The sequence below is a fragment of the Lepidochelys olivacea genome, assembly GCF_965140295.1.
Source record: "Lepidochelys olivacea isolate rLepOli2 genome assembly, chromosome: 4".
NCBI lineage: Eukaryota > Metazoa > Chordata > Testudines > Cheloniidae > Lepidochelys > Lepidochelys olivacea.
In genome coordinates this window covers 64004730-64017862 of record NC_140414.1, presented here as the reverse complement: position 1 = coordinate 64017862, position 13133 = coordinate 64004730, and the positions used below count along the sequence as shown (strand labels likewise).

The window sequence follows — 13133 nt, the reverse complement described above, 5'->3', positions numbered from 1 at the left end:
GTAATACTGTCTGCTGTGAAATGCTTGATAGTGATGATCAGTGTTCAACCGAAATTAGACTATACTGATGGAACGTAACAGCTTCTTCCATCACCTGTGTGTATGTTATCCAAGTTTGAGATCCACATTTCTCTTCACTCACATATCAACTCTGTCTGCTTTTGCAAAAAACAAAAAGAAAAAAAAATCCTAGACAACATATTTGCATGCATGCTAATAATTCTGTTTGGAAAGACACTGAAAACTGGTTATGATTATGATGTGGTGATTGTCTCCTTTGTTTTAGCCAATTGGTGCTCTAAATCCAAAGAGAGCAGCATTCTTCGCAGAGCGATATGAATCATGGGAAGATGATCAGGTTCCAAAGTTTCACTATGGCACTCATTACTCAACTGCAAGTTTTGCGCTCACTTGGTTGTTGAGAATTGTAAGTACAGTCCTTAAAAATATATTTTCTTTTAAATAATAATGAAAGCGACAAATAATCAGAAACCATGAGTAAATTAAAACCCAACAGAATATAAGGCAATTAAGATTTTGAAGTAATTGATTGTCAGCAACTTGTTTCAATTTCCAAGGATAAAATCTGTTGCAAACTCTGAACATCATGTTTTAATTTTTATAGGGTAGCCTTCTCAAATCAGTATAAAAGCTCTTTTCCCTTTAAAATATGCTTTTCAAGTAGACCTCATTGTATTACATTAAATAGGGTGAACTTCTCTTCCTCACATGATTTTTTTCATTGGGGCATACTCTGAAAAATTTAAAATTCTTACGAACATATTTAATTTTCATCCCTAAAAGTTAAAATCAGATATCTTAAGATGCTCATAAGATTTTACATTGTCATATTTGTTTTAAATGATGCTGCAGTATATATGCAGGTAACATTGTGGATGCAACGTATTGACAATATATTGGTTAAACAGTGCATGTTTCTGTAAAATTGAAAGGTGATTTATCTTCTAGAAAGTAATTTCTTTGGGAAAGCATTAGCAGCACATCATTAATTAAAGCTTGTTAGAATGGTACAAGCATACATAAATCCTTGAAGTAATTTATAGTGCTTAGCTAATTTCAAGCAATTACCCACTAATATGTGCTTAAGTGTTCTTTAACTAAGAGGAGGCTTTTAAATCTTTCAAACATTTTTCTTTTCTAAATCATAAATTACAGATTTAGCCATAACAATGGTAAAGTTACATTAAGTATTAAATATTTGATTGCATTAATAGATAAACTTGAACAAACAAAAGAAAAAAATCTTAGCTGATTAAGCCATGCAATTATTTTTGGAAACACTTTATTTAAAAATAAACAAACCAACCCACACAAACCCTTGGATAATAAAAATATTCAGCTTTTTCTTCTTAATGTGTTTAAAAGCAATTCATGTCACGACTGATCTATAAATATTTCCCTTCCATTTTTTACAAGCTTTTATTTGTCTTAATTTACATTGAGCACAGCAGAGTAGAAATAAGGGTTACTCACACACAAAAACAGCCATGGCTGAATTATTCATCAGGTGGGTAGCAGAAATAACCTGTCCCAATTAACCTTATGCACCAGGAAATGAAGTAAGAGTAACCCTAAACTTCAGACATTGCAATTGCCATTTTTATCACATTTCTTTCAAAAAGTATCACTTCATTTTTTTTTCTTTCATAGGAGCCCTTTACAACATTTTTCCTACATGTACAAGGCGGGAAGTTTGACCATGCAGATAGAACTTTTTCATCAATTTCAAGAGCATGGCGCAACAGCCAGCGTGACACTTCTGATATCAAGGTAAAATACTGTTTTTGGCTTTTGTGAAAGCTGTTAACACATATTGCACTGTATTATATAAGTGCTGACTTGATGAAGAGCTCTGTTTAGCCTAAATTACCTCACCCACCTTGTCTTTCTGATCTCCTAGTACCACCACAGCTACAACCCTGCAAACTTTTTTTTTTTTTTTTTTTGTAGGCAAGGCTGGTAGTACCGCTTACTAAAGTTGCCTGACGCTTCCCATTATTAGTCTTTGTTTTCTGTTCCTTATAACTTTGCCAAACTTTTATCCTTTGGGCTGAAATTTTCCATGCTGGGTGTCTCCCTCTGGTTGAATTTTTTTGAAAAATTGCGGTCAAAATAATTGAGCCATTTCAAAGAACAGGGCAAGGACAAAAATGTTGTTTTGCCCATGTTAAAAAAAATTTGGTGACCTTTTCTTTGAAATGTTTTAATGCCCCTTTCCTTTGGAACAGGGACTTTGTCAGGGACCTTTTGCCATCCCCAGGAAAATCCACCAAATTTGGCCTAATTATAAGCCTCTGAAAAATCACCTTTCACATCTTAGATTTTATCATTTAAATTCCCCAAAGATTGTGTCTGCACTGAGCATGCTCCAGCCTGGGGCTCAGAACCACATTCCCTGTAACTGCAACTCTGGGCTTCTGTGGGCTCAGTTAGGTCCAGATGCCTGAACTGAGAGTAGAATGACTCTCCCTTTTGCAGTCAGTGACACACTTTCCACCCTCCCTCGGACCGGACAACAAGGAGGAGAGTGCTGCCTGATTCAAATGCAGAGGATACAAGATCTGGACCTGGGGAGGGGAGGGGAAGGGCAGGGTTGAGGTGGGATGGGGGCACAGATTGGGACACGGTGCCTGGTGGTATTAGTTGTAGTAATAGTGAAGTTTCTACTTTCTGGGTGGAGGAGTAGAGTGTACTGTTAGGTGGTTTCACTGTTCACTTTCTTGCATAGGTAACTTTGTGCGATATATGTTTATATATGTAACAAACCTAACTGATTCACGGTGAAACTCTTTTTATGTATTAATTTCTTGGTTTGTTTTACTAAATGGTTAAGTGGAGATGGGGCAGGGTGACTGAGCATGGATCTGTGTGGGATTAGAAATGCAACCAGTTGGAGATTTTGTGTGAGCTGCTGTGTATGAATCCGTTGCCATTGTAAGATACAAATCTGTCAGAAAAGTGTAGCTCCTGACACTTCGTGTTGTGGAAAAGTTTTTTTGCCCAGTCATTCAGGTTTAGGTGCACAATCCATATGTTTTCAATAATAATATGAATAACAGTTAGAACTGATCCCACATCCAATTTTTTAAACTACCCGCTACACCAGTACTACTACTGATTCACACCTCTACTAATTTTTGTGTAGATAATGTTTTTAAAATAAATCTTTCAGCATTGAAAAGTAGGACCGACATGGAAATATTTCAGCCAGATCCCAAATTCAAAGACTTCCTATTAAAAATGTATGAAGAGAAAGCAAACAAAAACTACACAGAAAATTCAAAGGGCATAAAACTATCACATGTGAAATTTCACATCAATTGCCCATCTGCTTTTAGAGAAAAGCAGGAATTCATGCCCAGTTTTAAGCTGAGTTTAGAATACAGTTCTTACTATTAAGTTGTTCCCAGGCACTTCTATAATTCTCAAAGTTTTCTGAGAGGAGGGTGTCCAACTAATGAGAAGTAGGATATTTTGAATTTGATATACCTCATCAGTGGGGCCGTACCAAATTCATGGCCCATTTTGGTCAATTTCACGGTCACAGGATTTTAAAAATAATAAATTTCATGATCTCAGCTATTTAAATCTGAAATTTCAATGTGTTATAATTGTAGGCATCTTGACCCAAAAGGAGTTGTGTGTGTGTGTATGTGGGGGAGGGAGGGGTCGCAAGGTTATTGTAGGGGGTTTGCGGTACTGCTACGGTTACTTATGTGCTGCTCCTGACACTGGCGGCACTGCCTCCAGAGCTGGTCAACTGGAGAGCAGCAGCTGTTGGCCAGGACCCCAGCTCTGAAGGCAGAACTGCCACCAGCAGCAGCACAGAAGTAAGGATGGCATGGTATGGTATTGTCACCCTTACTTCTGTGCTGCTGCCTGCAGAGCTGGGCCCTCCGTCAGCAACCGCCACTCTTCAGTCGCCAGTTCTGAAAGCAGCAGTGCAGAAGTAAGGATGGCATTGTATGGTATTGCCACTCTTACTTCTGCACTACTTCAGGCAGGGCTCTGACTTCAGAGCTGTGCGCTTGGCCAACAGTCTCCACTCTCTGGCCACCCAGCTTGAATGTAGTGCAGAAGTAAGGGTGGCAATACTGTGATCCCCCTAAAATAACCTTGCAACCCCCCTGCAACTCCTTTTGGGTCAGAACCCCCAATTTGAGAAACGCTGGTCTCCCCCATTGAAATCTGTATAGTTTTAGGGTAAAAGCACAGAAAAGACCAGTTTTCACAGTGGGAGACCAGGTTTCATAGTCCATGAGGTGTTTTTCGTGGCCATGAATTTGGTAGGGCCCTATTCATCAGCTTTGACTATCTCTGAAAATGTGTTTATTATCATTAACTTTGTGTAGAAAAAAGGTTGAGAGGTATCTGATTTAAGAACAAAGGGAACTGAAGTCATCCCTCCCCAGAAACGGTAGGGATTTCCTCACATTGTCCAATCAAGTTCCATCCCCACCTTCTTTTGGAGGGATCAGCCCTTACAGCATCAAAGGATAAAGTACCTAAAGGTGTATATTCAGTCCTTGGCTGTACAGTTCATAGAAATGCAGAAGTTAGAAAAGAAAAAGACTCCTACACAATCTGTCCCAGGTCCAGTTTTTGAGAAAGTCGTGGCAAGCCAGTTTTAGCAGCTGAACACCACCAGTATTCTTGGCCTACCCAAATCAGACTTCATATGATGTGGAAATCATGCTGCTCATTAAAGTAAACTGTCTCATCCAGACAATGGACAAATATCCATTCTAATACTGTTAAATCTATAAAAAGCCTTAGATCTACGTCACAGTGTACTACTGGCCCATTGGTGTGTGGGATTGAGCTTGCTCTGTTTCGATTTTGGCTAGATTTCCATAGAGTTGTGATGGCATCTGTTCTTCCACAGAAATGTTCACACTTGCAGTCCCATGAGAGCAGAACTTATTCCTCTAGTTTTTAGTATCTGTATTAGACCTCTTGGGAAAATCATGAATTTAAATACCATCCATATGTCATGAGACCCAGTTCTTATTTTATTCTCTGAAGCAGATAACACTTTCACCACAACACTCAATGAATCTGTGTATGAAAAGTAGCTGACCCAATCTTTTATCCAAGAAAGGCAGAGATTATGCTGATAGCAAGAGGGAAGTACTTTGAAGAAGTGGCAGAAACAATGATGGCTTCTCTAGCAAGGGTATCTGGCTTCTCATTTTCAAGATCTTTGTGCAGTCTGAATTCTGCTAAACTCACTAGTGTGCCCATACCAGTGATGAGAAATGCTTTTTTTACATCTTTCATTAGCTAGGAGACTGCTATTCTTCCTCTTGGATGTAGACATGGTCAGTTTTCCTAGTCTTTGTCATCTGTGTACTGGACTACTTCAATTCTTTGTTCATGATGCTGAATGAAGAGGCCACACAAAAGCTCAGACTAGTCCAGCTTGCTGTAGCTCCTTCCTGAGTTGGACAAGTCAAGAAGAGCTCGTCACATTGGTACACTGTACTCAATAACTATAATATTGGTTACTCAATAACTGTTTATTGGTAACCAACATCAAATGCATATCAGGGTCCTGGGCCTTGCTTTCAGTAACCTCTGACTTCCTCCCATTAGACACTATCTTTCCTTTCGCAATCCACTGAGAATGCTTAAGTCATTTGCGGACATTCTATCGGACAGAGCCCAGGGATAAGCTTTAATTTTCAGGACAGGACATTTTCTCAGCTGAAGATGAGGATTTAAGTTCCAGCGATGGAAATCCTTTACAAAGAGATGTATTCTTAATAGGGAAGAATGTAAAGTGTGTCTGTTTCTTCCTTAATCTCTCCCTAGACTTCCCCAACACATAAACACATCTAGAATGACCCTTAAAAACATGACCGTTCCATCCAAGGAGGAACAGTGAAGATGTTCCATACTGTGACTGCCTCTCTGAGTCTCTTAAATCCTGTATTCAGCATTCAGTGTGATGGTGCTCAAGATATATTCATATTTATCCAGGCAATTTGGTTACCAATGCAGGCAAATTTCCTGAAGTACATGTTGTGGTATAGTGTCCAGTTTAATTTCAAATGTCTCAAGTGGTGGTCTTTCACCACCTTCTATGGGACACTATTTCATGTCTTCTGTAGCTCAGTCTGGAAGCTTTTTCTTCTAGGCTGCATGTTCCATTTTTAATATTACCTATTTATATCTCTTTGTACCACAGCAAATATATCTTATTTATATTTGAGGCAGTGTTGTCCAGTGGACAGAGCACTGAAGTGGAATGCAGAAAACCTGAGTTCTCTCCCCATGCTCTGTCACTGACCTACTGCATGACCTTGAGAAGTCACTTGGCTTCTCTGCTTCCCCATCTACTCTTTGTCTTATCTGTTCGGATTGTAAACTCTTTGAGGCAAGGACTGTCTCTTGTAGCCTTCTCTATTGATTATGTTTTAGTTAACTTGATTACTTAAAAATTCCCAATTAACACTCTAAGATTTGGTAGGGTCTAGTCCTAAAATCAGCCCCAGTGTTAGTAGAATTACTATTAAGTTGGGAACCCCAGTGTGCACAGTGGCAACACTCACACTTAGGAAAAAGCTTCTGACTTTGCAATAGTTCTGTTAACGCAATTATTAAACACCCAAACAAGTTGGCAGCAATAATATAATACAGTTTTAACATTCAGCGTCATAACAAGAGTATATGCACACCATCCTTGTGGAGAGCCAGAGATGGTGAGACAAGTGGTGGTCCATGAAGATTCTGTCCTATCTCTGGCATTCCAAAAGATCTCTACAGTCTAGGCCGTGCTTAATCCTGTTCTACGGTTTGCTGGCCACCACAAATATTCTTAAAGATGTCTGGCCTCATTTGTCCATATCTAAACTTTGTCACTTTGATAATGTTGGGGCATCGTTATCCTATAGGTTAGTATATTAAAGACCTCAGATTTATTAGTATATAAGTCAGTTGGTTACTTTAGCAATCCTGCGGTTGAACGTCTGCTGATGTTCCTACTGTAAAATACACAAAATGTAATCCAACTAATTTCTTGCAGCTATCTGTCAACATTTTAAGCATACTTGTTTATCACACATTCTATTTTATAGCTTTTGACCTAATCTCACTTCTAGTTAAGGTTTCTAACTCTGACTGAAGCTATTCCAGGAGATTTTTTTCCTCCAACATGATGTAATGTCATTTTCTTAAAATATCCCATTAAAATCTCCTGGATTGCTTTCAGTAGTCACCAGGAGATGAATGCTGATTCTGGGAGACTCAAGGCAAATCCTGGAGGGTTGGCAGCTTCTGGTTAACTAACTTATGCTAAGGCTTATAGGCCTCATATTCTTATGCTAAATGCCTGTAGGTCCCTTGCATTACTGCCTTCTACCTATAGCTTATCTTTATACTTGAAGGAAGCAACTCTGTATACTTACAGACTACAGTGCCCAGCACAGTGGGGATCTAATTGTGGTTGGGGCCCGTGGTGCTAATGTAATTAAAATAATAATAATCTTCATATGTTTATAGGTGATCAGGTTCCTCCTTTGTTGTCTTTTAGCCAAGCTATGCATTTTTAGCTTTCTTAATTTTTCCTCGTAAGTGAGTCTGATTAGTTATTGTTCTCTGAACCCCCTGTGACATGCTTAGCTGCTGGAAGTGTTGAGATTTTTTTTTTCTTAAGCTGGTATGGTTAACAAAACAATTTACTTGAAGGAGCGGTTCCACCCTTTTTCAGTATTTTTGAAAAGAATCTAAAACTAAAGTGTTCTTAGTAAGGAGACATTGTCATGTGCTATAATGTAGGCTCCAACTAATTTTACATCTGTGTTCTTATAACAATCCCATGGTAACATCGTATCTGAGTGCAAATGGCATATTGAAAATGCCATATTCTCTTAGGAACTATTTCCATTATTATACCTGTGTGTGCAAATTATACAAAACTGAAGTGATGAATAATTTAAATTTAAATAATTTAAACCGAGAGCAACAAAGTAAATGGTGTTATTGCCCTTGCAGAATTTCCCCATATTTCTTCATATAACAGCCTACATTGTGTTCTAGCCTCAGTTCCTCTGGAAAATGTTTTGCAATGTTTAATAAACTTCTGAATAGCTCCAAAATGTTTATTTCTCCAGTGTGCTGTATGCTTTCTGAAGAGCGCATACAAAAAACTTTTTCCCAAATTATAAATGATGCCCCAGGGCACTTAATATGACTGGCTTGTGCACATTTAAATATATTACAGTAATTTAAGTGCTCGTCTTTTATGTAGGCTACGTTTCACTGTGGGTAAGATTGTTTTGTGAAGCTTGTTTTTTACTGTATTCAGTCTAACAGACAAATTCTTCACTCTTTCTGCCTCAGCTTCTACATATATAAAATGGGAATGATATCTCTTTCACAAGGCTGATTAAATTATCTGAAACACATTGAAATGGAAATATTTGTATATGTGTATTAAATATTATTATTGTGACTGTGATCAAAGAAAAAGGTATAGAATTGGGGTGGAGCAAAAAATCTCTGCAATTAAGGGGAATATCTTATATCACTTCATTATTAAAAATATATAACTTTTTTTTCAGACAGTCATTACTTTCACTACTTTGTGTGTGAGATTCTAACCAAAGTCAAAGACTAAGCCCAGACTTCATCTGGAATATTCATCATATTTCCCCTTTAGATTTAAAAGTTTCTTGTGCACTTGTCAGAGGGTATCTGGCCCCTTTATTGTGAGATGGGCACAGCCCCACCTGTGATGGGTAAATTGCCTTTCTTCTGAGGCTGTGGGGCAAGAGTCAGGTGGTAACCTGAAAAGTCCTTCTAAAGACCAGCTAGAGCTCATTTGAACAGGTGAATTTCAGAAAAGCGGTAGTCTCGGTAGTAGGCCCTGGTGTGGGAACAGCTGCTAAAGACTGGATCCATAAAAGAGACCTAGAATCAGCATTGCAATGCTAAACTTTTAGGTGACCTGCTGCCTAGTGGAATCCACAATCTGGAGGTAGGCACCCAAGCTCCTTATACAATGCATGGGAATAGTTAGGTGCTCAAGAATGGGATTCACAAAAGCCAACATGATAAGTTAGTAAGTAATCTAGTTAGAAATGCGTTAGATTTCCTGTTGTTTAATGGCTGGTAAAATAAGCGGTGCTGGATGGAATGTATATTCCTGTTTTTGTGTCTTTTTGTAACTTAAGATTTTGCCTAGAGGGATTCTCTATGTTTTGAATCTGATTACCCTGTAAGGTATTTATCATCCTGATTTTACAGAGGTGATTCTTTTACCTTTTCTTTAATTAAAATTCTTCATTTAAGAGCCTGATTGCTTTTTTCATTGTTCTTAAGATCCAAGGGTTTGGATCTGTGTTCACCTGTACAAATTGGTGAGGATTCTTATCAGGCCTTCCCCCGGAAAGGGCGTGTAGGGCTTGGGGGGGATATTTTGGGGGAAGACTTCTCCAAATGGGCTCTTTCCCTGTTCTTTGTTTAAAACGCTTGGTGGTGGCAGCATACGGTTGAAGGACAAGGCAAAATTTGTACCTTGAGGAAGTTTTTAACCTAAGCTGGTAAGAATAAGTTTAGGGGGTCTTTCATGCAGGTTCCCACATCTGTATCCTAGAGTTCAGAGTGGGGAAGGAACCTGCCACCTAACCCAGCTAATAGGTAGGGGTGGGGCCTAATGGGAGGAAGTTAGTTGCAGAGGCACTTCTCTGCCCTGGGGACTCCTCTCCTGAAGATAGGCATCTAAACCAGGTCAATCATTTCTCACAAAAAACTGTGGAAGAGGAGGAGGTCTTTTACACAATAGCCCAGTGGTTCGAGCACTCACCCAGGATGTGGGGGAGACAGGTTCAAGTCCCCACTCTGCCTGATATAGAGCATGGACTCAAACACAGTTCTTCTGCCTTCCAGGACAGTGCCTTAACCATTGGGCTATGAGGAATTATCAGGCAGGAAGGTAGAGTGTCTCCATCTTTGGTGTTGAAGCTGTTCCACTTTGAATGAATAATCACTCATTGAGAAAGAGTGAGTGACTGACTGACTGATTCTATAGCTCTCTGGTTGGGACTCTCACCTGGGATGTGAGACCCCCCAACTGCAAGACCTTGTTCCATTGAATATGTGAGCATTTATACAAAGTGGAACAGCTTCAACAGGAGATATTGAGACAGAGAACAAAAAAGTAAAAGGAGTTTACTCTTCTTCCTGGTTGAGAAGTTACTGAACATTTAGAGCCATTGAATAGAAAGTTGAAAGAGGGAATTATGTTGGCTTCCTTATGAAAATAAATACAAATAATTAATTGGCAATGAACTATTTTTTTCTGTCGCCCTTATGTAATTTGGTAGGCATAGTATCTTGTTTGGAGGCATTGGAAGTTACCCAAAAGAATCATATGGGCTAGCTTTGGTGTAATTTGTGTCAGTTGGTATCACACTTCAATAAAGAAAGCTAAAGCATATGTGTGGTCACAACCAATCCTTGTCATTGTGCCATGAAAGCCTTGGGATTTGTGATCAAAGCATCAGACTAATCATGAATTGCAGTATAACCTTTGGCTGAACCTTTCAAATTTTGATTTCAAGAGGTGATGCATTGCATTAAACCTTGTTACCTAGCTCTTTCCTACCTATATCTTTAAGCAATGCAAATTCATACTTAGTTGGTAAATTGGAAGAAAGTGCAAATTGCAAATGCCAAGCTGCTCTGTCGTTATTTACTTATCAGTTCAGCACTGATGCTTTTAAAAATGAGAAACGTATGTTTTTTATCCAGAGCCTAGTATTCTGTTCTGATGAATAAAAAGCATACTTAATTTTGTAAAACTACATTTAAAGTATTGGACAGACATGAACTTTGACTCTGTTAACTACACTTAGACTATCAGTGCAGATAATTTTGAGCTGCTGTATAAAATAGCAAATAAGGAGAGTTCTGCAATCTTTAGGATGGAAAATGTTCTTGATCTGGGATTGCATTAAGTTGCACAATGCAATGTCAAATACAGTAGGTTTGTGAATGTTCAGGTTACCTTTTCTGAGGCATGCCTGTAACTATGTTTTTTCTACAAATGAATGAATACACACCTATGTGTATGAAAAGATTTGTCATCTTTTGTTTCTGTAACTACACTATAGCTATAAATCGATATATCTTGAAAATTCATTATATATCATGACTTCAGTCTGTTTGATAATCAGTGGTTGGTCTGCAGTTACCTCTGAAGAGTGAAAGGGATAATTAGACTGACCAATCATCGTCAGTTTTATACATTGTACAACACTGAATTCTAATAGTTGAAGACTGAAAGATAATATGAATCTTTATTAATTACTTTTTAAACCACATTGCTTTATACGTGTTTATAAAACACTCACGAATTTGGTTTTACTGGTACTCCACAACAGTGATTAGACTGCAAGCTCTTTGAAGCAGGGGCAGTCTTTTTGTTCTGTTTTTGTACAGCACCTGGCAAAATGGAATCCTGATCCATGACTGGGGCTCCTAGAGCCACCACAATACAAATAATAATCGTCATTAATTATTATGCACCATAAATACTGCATAGTGCTTTGTGGTATTTTGAAAGATACATTCTCCTTTGATTTTCCTGATATTTTAAAAATAGTATTTCTCCTGAATTTTAAGACTGTGTGTGTGTGTGTGTGTGTGTGTGTGTGTGTGTGTGTGTGAGAGAGAGAGAGAGAGAGAGAACACACAAGTGAGCAAGCTGGAATAAGATAATCCAACTCCAGTGTCACTTGGAAATAGCTAGTATCACGGAGCTTCCATCTTTTTTCCCTTTATACCTCTCTCCCCCTACCTCCCTGATAAATCAGAAGAAATGTATTTAAAAATATATAGCTCTAACAGCTACATCCCCAAATGCACTTTCTTTAAATTGGTTTTCTGGATGAGCATTTGATTTATTGCATGGAATCATGGAGTTATGAGACATTCTGTTAGCTGACCCCTAAGCTTTGGTGACCGGCATGCATGTTGTGGAGTACTACGGGGAAAATATATAAAAACACCATGTATTTTATATTCATGTATAAAATTTGGGAAATCCAACGTCTTTGTGGGCAGATTGAACTGCCTCTCCTACTCCAATGCCCCTGGTAGGGGGGTGTTGTTTGAAATGGAAGCCAGTCTTGTATCTTTTGTGTTCTATCATATTAGCATTGTAAGGGAAAGCAAGATTATGCTGGCAATGGGTGTCTGAATTCATAACTGGTGTTGGAGTATTTTGTGAATCATATAAAGGAGATTCACTCATCCTTCATCATTATCCTGAATCAGGCTGGTGGCAGCAAACATTTAGTAGCTTAATGCTCATGCACGGAAATGTTTTCTTGGTGAGTTAGCTGCAAGGCTAAACTCATGAGCATTGCATAGTTTGAGTCAGTGTTACTCTGAACCCGGATTTCATGGGTAAAGTGCCTCTGTGCTTTAGCAAAATACTACTCATTGTCTGCTGTAACTGGTGTGGACTGCCTCAGGCTCTTAAGGATGAGCTGCACAAGATAAATTGCTACTGGAAAATGGATACACTTTTGGAGGGGGCACAAGGCCTAACTGACATTTAAAACTTACGATTTTTCAGTCAGTCAGAAGTGTCCCTGGTGGGCAACAGACTATTTCAATAGGTCAGGAAGCATAGGAGGAGGCTGAAAATTAATATGATTTTACTATAAATAAGATTTTGGAGTTAAAAATAAATTTATTTAATGTATAACCATTGGAAATTTACAGTATGGCCCCAGGCCTTAGCCCTCCACTTAGTTTTTATCTGTTAAAATTTCTTTCTAATACAAGATTTGGGGAGGGAGGGTGAGAAAGAGTGCATACTTGAATCCCCAACTTTGATGTGAGTTTTCAGAATAGTAAAGAAACAAGCTAAGTTGCTGAAGAATCCTAAGATCCTGCAAGTTTTGTTAGCTAAATAGAAAAAGTGCCTAGTTTGCAAAGACATCTTCTTGCTTCTGACCTCCAATTCATCAGCCTCTCCGCAAGTGAAAGTGTCATGTCTGTTCAAATGACATCAGCAAATCTGCAGTTCATTGTCACACTGAGTCTGTTGTGGTACCTTATGGCAGAGTTTGTCAAATTTTCAAAGTTAGGGACCCCTG

General features: G+C 38.5%; 1 protein-coding gene across 2 annotated transcripts in view; it reads left to right on the top strand.

Moving 5' to 3' along the window:
• LRBA (LPS responsive beige-like anchor protein) overlaps positions 1–13133 on the top strand; it is a 560210-nt gene that overhangs the window by 404284 nt on the left and 142793 nt on the right. For both annotated transcript variants that reach the window (XM_084626698.1, XM_084626699.1), the window contains 2 exons: positions 287–427; positions 1672–1791. In XM_084626698.1, coding sequence (XP_084482824.1) covers positions 287–427; positions 1672–1791 — 261 coding nt within the window. The remainder of the gene's footprint in view (positions 1–286; positions 428–1671; positions 1792–13133) is intronic.